Source organism: Cottoperca gobio, chromosome 11, assembly GCF_900634415.1.
Source record: "Cottoperca gobio chromosome 11, fCotGob3.1, whole genome shotgun sequence".
Classification (NCBI taxonomy): Eukaryota; Metazoa; Chordata; class Actinopteri; order Perciformes; family Bovichtidae; genus Cottoperca; species Cottoperca gobio.
In genome coordinates this window covers 18,143,771-18,153,158 of record NC_041365.1, presented here as the reverse complement: position 1 = coordinate 18,153,158, position 9,388 = coordinate 18,143,771, and the positions used below count along the sequence as shown (strand labels likewise).

Sequence of the window (9,388 nt, the reverse complement as noted above, 5' to 3'; positions counted from 1 at the left end):
AGATTGTGTTAGCTTGTTTTATTTTATTTTATTCATTTTTTAAATGCAATCGGTTATAGTTTCATACGGCAAGCTAAATATGAATAACATCACACCACCAGGTTATTGGATATAGACATGAGGTAGGTCAACTTAATTTTCACAATACAAACCAGCTACTATTTAATGCAAAACATGAATTATGTCCTAATTAGATACATGCGCACGTGCACATATATGTACATGCATACACGTGCGCTTGTGCATGTGTATGTATCTAATTAGGACATAATTCATGTTTTGCATGTACGTACATACACACACGTAGATACATACACGCGTGTATGTATGTATGTACAGACGTGCGTATGTATGTATATACACGTATACATACATACGCACACGTGTTTATACATACACTTTTTTCAGTGTCAGATTCACCAAACGCATTTTAATTTTGTCAAGAGTCTTGATAATTCTTCAGTGTGTTCTTAACTATTTATCATGAAATCCTCGTGTTATTACATTTTGCCAAGTCAAGAAATAGTCCTGCATATATCCTTCTATCAAATCATTTTTCTTACTCTTTTTTTAGATGTATGGATTTGGATTGGATACATTTGAATAGATGGAGCATGTTAATTATTTAGCCTTGGTTGGTGTATTTCTGGACTAGAAATAGCCAGAATAGCAGTTTACCTCAGTTCTAACTCTTACATATGTGAATCAGCATATTTTAAAGAATTATTCTTATAAAACACATTTAGTTTGAAAACTACATTTGACTCCAAAGTTGTTTTAGAAGTCAGCCTGTTGAACAGAAATACAAACTTAAAATCACTTAAAATCAACACAATACCACACGCATCTTATCCGGCTAAAGCTCAGAAACACGAGTATGATATCTGACAGACAGAGAACATCTACATTGTTTGCTGGCTACAGTTTCTCAGAGGAGATGAAGAAGAATTTGGAAACTCGTGACGAGAACAGACAAGATTAGAAGAGCTGAACAGCTGCTTTTGGCAGCTCCATCTGGAAGACATCAGAAGGTGGAGATCACATTTATTTAGATATTTCTTACACATTTTTCCCTTAATATCTTTAGGTCTGGTTAATGTGCTGGAGTAAAAAAAAATCTCACCAGCTGGTACTTGATTGTCGAGAGTCTGGTAGAGTTTGAGAGCCGTTGAGCCTTCTGTAAAAACAGTTAAGAGTTACATCAGTTACGTGTGATAATGATGCAAATCCTTATTCAATTCAAAACATTTTGAGGAAGGATTTCATGCAATAATACACTTGCTGTACCAGTCCTGACAAACTGCTGTAACAACACCAGGAGTGGAAGAAAAGCCACAACTCAACCAGACCGGTCAGATAACATGTTCAGCTTCACCTTTAGCCAGAACAAGTACTATCGATACCTGCATCCAATCCTTGTACCCAGATCTACTGCAGCAGCTCAAACCTGTACAGTCTGTGGTGTGGTGAATCGAGAATGGTTTATTTAATTCATATTTTAATCATTTAAACACTTTCTAAATGTGTTCTAGTAAAAATCATTGGTGGTGGCACTTTCCGCAACTGAATGCTTCCATCAACGTGATGGGTGTGAAATGAAGTACTCTATTGGTATCCTCCCTCTGAAAGGTTAAACATGAGAAGAACAACCTTTCAACAAAACATTTCTTCAGTCTGTCATTTCCATCCTTATTCACAGTGGAATGCAATTACCTGCGGACATTGTGTGATATTCACTCCCCATGTCCGTGTTTCACATTGCAAATGTTCACATTTACTGTACCAATCCCCTAAAAAGCAGAACATCCTCACATTTCAGCCTTGTCTTCTAAAAATGATATTCCCATAGTCTGTTACGTCACGAGATTTCCTCCAGGATCACGTTTGTTTTTAATGTTTTTAATCACCAATACATTTCTAATTAAAATCTGCGTCTGCATGGGGAAGACATCGGGTGGCTGGATGGGCCAAACAAACACAGGATCAGGATTCATTTCATTTACGTCCATAATTGGAATAACAAACATACTTATTTTAAACCAAAACCATGCTCTTTAGTGTAAACCTAACCAAGTAGCTTTGTTACATCTTAGTTTTGCTTTGTTTTAATTTACATCGTTAACCACGTGTTTAAAGCTGCGACTATAATCCGGGAGGAAATGCGTTTCCCTCTAAACGTAATTGAGAATGCAGTTTAGTTGTGTGGGAACAGAACTTTGTGGGACAAGCTGGAATCAGAGAACACTGGGCATTTGTTTTAGCTTGATGAATGACACAAATATCAGAAGAGATGGACTAATAGATGAATCATCTTCTCACCGTTAACTAAGAGCTGCACGGTGCTGACAGCGAGGCCATGTCCATCCAGAACTTTGTACGTTCCTTCATCTGAGCTCTTTAACTTCATTATCTTCACCTGCTCCTTAAGCTTATCTTTTTCAAGACGCTGACTGTTTTCATCCCCCTTCACCCACAGGTCCGACCACTCCGAGTTGTTCCTGTGGAGCACAGTTCAGTGACTGTTAGAATGAGGCAAAACTATCTTCAATATATTTTCACAAAGGACAATTTATCGTGCTGCAAGTATGTGCAAACAATGAAGGGACCACAGCTTAATAAAAGCCTGAAGTGACTCATTAAAGGTTTGGTTTACTCTGAAACAAGCAGTTTGTAATGATTACATACAACCATCTGGTTCCTGTGTCTGCTGTGGAGCTGAAACAAAACTAAAGTACAGTACATGTCCCGGCAAACGGTACATGACAAGCTCAATACATGACGTAAACATCAGTAGGGGAACACTAATTTACATTTAATTCCAAAATGAGATCTACCTACTTTGGAAAGTTCTCCTACATAAAGTATTTTGTTTCCAAAATCCACATGATTCATTCTCTCTTTCGCCTCTATTTTATAAGTAGACTTTATTGCATGACTCATAACTAATCTGTGTTACTTTGATGAAAACAGTAATTTCGTAGGAGTTTGGGGGGTGGCAGCACAGACGAGAAAATAAGAGATGAAAGTGGGTGAAACGTGAAAAGAAGAAAAGACGAGAGTATACATGATGAAAAGGTCGGAGGATGTGAATGTGAGCAGCTCACCTGCCCTGGAAGACTACTCTCACAGAGTGACGGGTGTGGAGATCCAGAACTAAGTCCTCACCTGGAACTCGAGACTGAAGGGATTTGTGGTCTGAGAGAGATAACAAAACCAAAATCAAAAGAGTGAAGCATCGTTAAAGACAAATACAAATGAGACTGCATGAGATTCAATGAGAAAAGAAGATATAAGATGACAGCAGACGAGAACGGAAAAAAAGTACAAAAAGTTTACAAAGTAGAATGAGAACTAAATATAATGAGACATGATGGCCTAGTGGTCTGATGGTACGTGAGGTCAACACCAGGGCTGCCACCATTGTGCCCCTGAGCAAGGTACTTAACCCTGAGCTGCTCCAGGGAGACTGTCCCTGTAGTTAGTTCACTGTAAGTCGCTCTGGATAAGAGCGTCTGCTAAATGACATGTAATGAGACAAGACACGGGACAAGAGGAGAGTAAATGACTAAAGATTATTAAATTGAGAAAAACAGACTGAGGAGAAAGATGGAGATGAGGTCTCAGGTTATGAGGTTAGAGAACACGAGAAAGGTTGAAGGGGTGATAAAATGAATCACAAAATTAAGATAATAATAAAACAGAAAAGGAAAGAGGAGAAGAGGAGGCATACGAGAACAGTAAAACAAAGATAGAAATGAAAGTAGAGGATATGGAATGAAGGAGAATCAAAGAATAACCTCAACTAACCAAACACAGACAGCTTGACGCTCTGAATGAAGACCCTGGTTTTTAGTGGACCTCACTCCATCCACCACCATGAAGCTCTCGTATATCCCCATGTCTCCAATCTGAACATCACTGATGATCAGAGAACAATCCCCGGACTGCAGCTTCCCCTCAGGAACCTCCACCCTGCCCTCAAACTCCTCCGCCTGCCACTTCTGTACACCCTGGAGCTCGAACACGGTGTCGTCCGGGGTCATCCACTGGACGTGGCAGGCGGCCGGGGGCACCTCCCGCAGGCGCTGCTTCCAGCTGCAGGGAAGCACCGCCTGGTTCCCCACCTTGGAGGTGACGGACAGGGTGGTGGAGGACAGGGAAGAAGACTCTGGAAGAAGAGGAGGAGAAAATAGAGCTAAATGTCCTCAACAACGGGGAGTATATTAATTTACCTAATTTCTTTATGGATATTTGTTCTATGCTTACCGACATACTGTGTACCTGTATCTAACTGTGTGTTGATTTGTTAGTGTAGGCTGGTTAAAGTTATTTTTAGATGTTTGATACAAACAGGCTGTGGTTTGAGTCCATCTAATCTGTTAGATTAGCGTTGATAAATGTGGTGCTTAAAACCCAAGAAAAAGATTTGCACGCTGCTGGTTCCTTGTCATGTGTCTATGAGTTTTGAGCAGTTCCATCAGAGAGATATTTCCCATCTAAACTTGTCAGATGGTTTCACTTCTACAGGCCCGAAAGGTCAAATTATAATTCTTTCTTCTTTCCTCTCCCATTAATCTCACAACCCATGAAATGTATCTGGTGACCCTTTGCAGGGGCCTGAACTAAAGTTCAGTGACCATAACACTAAATGAGAATTTAGAAACGCCACTGGAACAATAAACAGAGTGTGATTTATCCTTTAGTTGCACTACTCTCAACACCCGTTTAAAATTATATCATAGAACATTGTGTCCCTGAAATAATAACTCTGTCTCCTTACAGTCTACTGCAGTATCAAGCATGTGTCTTATTTATAATTTAAGACAAACATTATTTTGTGAAATATAACCTTGATTCGATGATATTTAGGTGATTCCTGCAGAACACAGCAGCTGTGTTTACACTAAACAACAGGTGCAGTTTCTGAGGACACATATCTTTAGTTTAAACAGTGGGTTTAAGAGACGGTGTGATTTGTTTCCAGACAGCACAGGTTTGAACATGTTAACATGTTAACTTAAAGCGAAGCTAATGGTAGAGAAACAGCCCCATAACCTCTGTAGTGGAATTAACTGTGTTTGTGTTCATCTCAGGCTGATACTCACCAACTAAACTGCCAACCAGGAAACTGTGTAGATATATGAAAAACCTGAAAAAATCAAAGGATTTATGAGAAAAACAAGAGACCACACCTGCTTTTACTTTTCCTAATCTGTCACACATGCATCAAAACAAATAAATACGATAGTATATGTGTTTTATAAAGGATATAAGATTTAGTGATGATAGAGTTTATTGATATTTTTCCCCTCCGCAGGTGTGCAACACAACACAGAGACGTCTTTGACATAACGTCAACACTGTTTTAATGTATTAAGTTTAAATTCTGGCATATCTTACATATGGTACCCTTAATGTAAAAGACATTCATCATTTAATCTTAATCATACAGGAAAAACTAATAGACATTATTGAAAATTACATATTTATTCAATATTTGTCCAGAAGATTTCTACTTATAATGTAAGGGTGTGGTTCATATGAATATATATATATATATATATATATATATATATATATATATATATATATATATATATATATATATATATATATATATATATTCATATATATATATATATATATATATATATATATATATATATATATATATATATATATTCATATGTATATATACATATATATATATATATATATATATATTCATATGTAAATATATATATATATATATATATATATATATATATATATATATATTCATATGTAAATATATATATATATATATATATATATATATATATATTGTTGGTTTAAAACAATTAAATACGTTTTCAATTAAAAAATATTTTTTGATATGACTGTATATATTGTTTAAAACAGATGTTTAAAAACATAAGAAACATAAAAAATGACATCATGTGTCAGTAAGGATTGAGAAATCCTGTTCTTAGATGTTTATTCTTCCTATTTACATTTCTGTATAAATATCTATATTTGTATGTACACACTAAGCTGTACTCTGTTGCTTCATGCTATTCTCTACATTTAACATGTGTGTTTGAACAGAATTGACTTCATACTGATTTAGAAAAATGTATGTTTACTTTTATTATTTGTTCCTATTATTATGTTGTAATGAGCATCATTGACTCTAGTTTCAATTCAGGAGCCAGTAGTAAGTTTCGTTTTACACTCAAAAACGAAACAGCAGCACCACCTGCGGTCACAACATGATGCAGCCGTACACTGACAGATTACTGCTGTGTGTATCTGAATAAAATGATTTGCTGATGCTTTTATTCTGCATATCTTTTCAATCCTGTATCTGATTTACTGCCATATTAAATGAAATACTTGGATTATTCTGCAAGCACATATGGTAAAATAATAAAAATAATAATAAAAACAGTAAAAAAAAAAAAATCAAACTCACTGTGAATGAAGCTTTAAGTTTCAACGTAAAGTGTAATATGTCTTACCATTGTCGCTGTCTGACTGTTTTCATGATGTCTGCTGTTTTGGAAAATGAGTTCAGTCCTCTTCTCTGTCCTCCGAAGGACGTTTTTTTAATGTGTGGTTTATTCTCGGCGCTGATAGCATGTCAAATGAGCGCTGAATATCGATTTCCGGTGTAGCCTACAAAATAAAGGTGGCATTTTATTTTTTTTAACTCTGGAATCCAAGATGACGGATCAAAAGTTATACAAATAACAAATATGTTACAGATAAAAAGTATTAAAAAGTTTTGTTTTACGACATAGGCCTATTAAAATTATTATTATTATTCTGTTCTTGAGCATCACTGGATTGATAAATCAATGTGTGAAAACATTTTCTAGAAATACCCAGAAATGTCATTTGCAAAAAACAAACAAACAAAAATATATTTACCATTCTGTGAATGTTGCACAAACAAAATATTAGTTCATATAAGTTTAAAAACAAAATAAAAGTTGATTTCTTGCCTATTGCAGTGCTTTTATTTTGAAGCAGTTCCGGATTTTATAAAATACACAGATGAATTGACGGATCTCCGCAGAAACGAAACCTAAACTTCATCAGTTTCAGACTGAGGGAGAGAGTGTGAGCGTGTGCGTGTGTGTGTGTGTGTGTGTGTGTGTGTGTGTGTGTGTGTTTAATGGAAAATATTCAGTGTTCTGTTTTTTCTGCACCAATTATGCTGGTGGTCTCTTCTCTGTCTTGCTTCACAATAAAGTACCCGCTCACTTCCTCTCACTAAAGTCAGTTTGTTCTCTTAATGAACTGATCAGTACTCTTGCTCCTGCAGCTCGTGTGGGCTACCTGGTTACTAAATGATGGCAGGTGTCACACGGATCCTAACCTTCATTTGTAAGTTAATGATTATTTTATATTTATTTGCTGGTTTAAATGCAGGGAGGGCTCCATGCTTCACATGCTCACTTTTGATGTAAAATTAAAGGGCGTTACTATTACTTCCAAGGTGCTGTGTGGAGAAATTCAAGGACTTTTGGATAAAATGGATTTGGATAAAGCCTTTTGGATAAGGCTTAATTTGGAAGATTGTTTTTTTTTTTAAATATTATGTCTGTTTTTGGTTTATTTTGTCTATGCTCATGATTTTGACTCATGATACTCATGAACCAGGTGGTTGTGGTGGTGAAGTCATTTATTTCTTATTGGACAGACCTGTCTGTCTACCTGCGTGCACTCTGCCTTTGCACTCATTAGTGGGGCAGATATGTGAAAAAGATGTTCACCTGTGGCAGAAAGCATGGCAATTGGTACAAAAGTGGTTTAATGTATGCTGAATTGAAATAGATCTGGAGACATTGGATACGCACAATGTAACCTGCTAAAAAATAGTTTTTTTTGGGGAGGGGGTGTTTTGACCATTTTTGACGAAATATATACCTAAACACAAGGTGTTCTCTGTGCATCAGGGAGCAGCGTCTTCCTACTAGACATTACACAACTGTGACACAATCTTTTGAATTTTAGGGATTGATGCAATAAATAGCTTTTTACTGCATCATTACTCCACTGTTGCCTAAAAGTCATCACTCTCTTTGGGAAATAATATTGTCCATCCATTGTGAAGGAGGCATCGGATAGTCATTTTTTGTCGCCCCCTGATACATTGTGACGGCCCATTAGGCAGAGAGGATGTGGTCATGGATAGCCAAGTGTGTCGATGTTGATTTATGCCTCTCTGGTGTAGCAGAGAAAGACTGGAGGTGGGGCTTCATACTCTTCTGCAGGGTGACCTCTAGTCACAAAAGAGTTTAGTTTCTGCAATTTGTAACTCTCACATCCACTCACTGCAGAAGGAAACAGCCTTCCATGAACACTGCATGGCAGCTGGCTGCAAGCCACACTTCTTCACCTCTTAATGTACATTTGGCATAACAACTTATCCCTTCCATTTTCAGTTGGACTTTTTGTCGTCAATATATAACCCTAACCTTTTGCCAAACACCTTCACACTAGGACAAAACCACAAGCCGCACAGCCACTATCGATAGATTTTTTTTAAGGCAATATACCTCACCTCGAGTGAGTGGCCCAGCCCTTCATATATTTTTCTGTATGTGGCCGTCAGTGAAAACGTTTTGGACACCCCATGCCATAGACATACTAGGGATCTTTTAGAACTAGAAGGTGACTATAAGTTCAGTGTGTGTGTGTGTGTGTGTGTGTGTGTGTGTGTGTGTGTGTGTGTGTGTGTGTGAGAGAGAGAGAGAAAAAGAGAAAGAGAGGGAGAGACAAATGGACAAAATGGTTTGGAAACATCTCACTATAAGTCATATATCAGAGCCTGACAGGCCCTGGTTTTGTAATATTTTGATTTTCAGCAATGCTTACCAGTGTGGGATTAGTGCATATCTGGAAAATGAATACAACCTCAAAATTAAGACTTGAAGAAGTGAAATCAGCGACATAAATCAGTCATTGTAGGGATCATTGATCCTGGATGGTGTAACTTGCACCACCCTCAGTCCTCAACACACAAACATAAACTTCTCTCAACTAGCCATGAATCTTTCAGCTCATTAATGGTTACAGCAAGTTATCTAACAGAGGTTGATACATTATTATGTATTATACTGTGGAGCAATATGATTATTCTTACAATGATCTGGTAGTTAAAGAAATTGTTTTTATTTTTGTGCTTCGCACATCCATTGAAGAGGACAGAAGCAAACACATAGTATGGTCAGCTCAAATCCAACTGTTTATTTTGTATAAAGGGGAAATTAATCTACTGCATGAAATATAATATTACAACCTTGTCAAGAGATGTGCGGGAAGAGTGCTGTCTGCCTAAATTGGGAGTTTGGGAGAGAACATTTAAAATCTCCCAATTTCTCTGTACCTCCCACAGCCA

The 9,388-nt window shown here is 36.9% G+C and overlaps 1 protein-coding gene across 1 annotated transcript; it reads right to left on the bottom strand.

The window, feature by feature from the left end:
* Positions 1 to 9: 9 nt before the first annotated feature.
* On the bottom strand, positions 10 to 6,622 carry igldcp (Ig-like domain-containing protein). The gene is given in 8 exon segments (XM_029443538.1): positions 10 to 1,014; positions 1,124 to 1,177; positions 2,320 to 2,498; positions 3,105 to 3,195; positions 3,808 to 3,850; positions 3,852 to 4,168; positions 5,106 to 5,149; positions 6,501 to 6,622. Coding segments are annotated over 8 exon segments (840 nt in total). The 5' UTR covers positions 6,527 to 6,622; the 3' UTR covers positions 10 to 928.
* Positions 6,623 to 9,388: the final 2,766 nt, after the last annotated feature.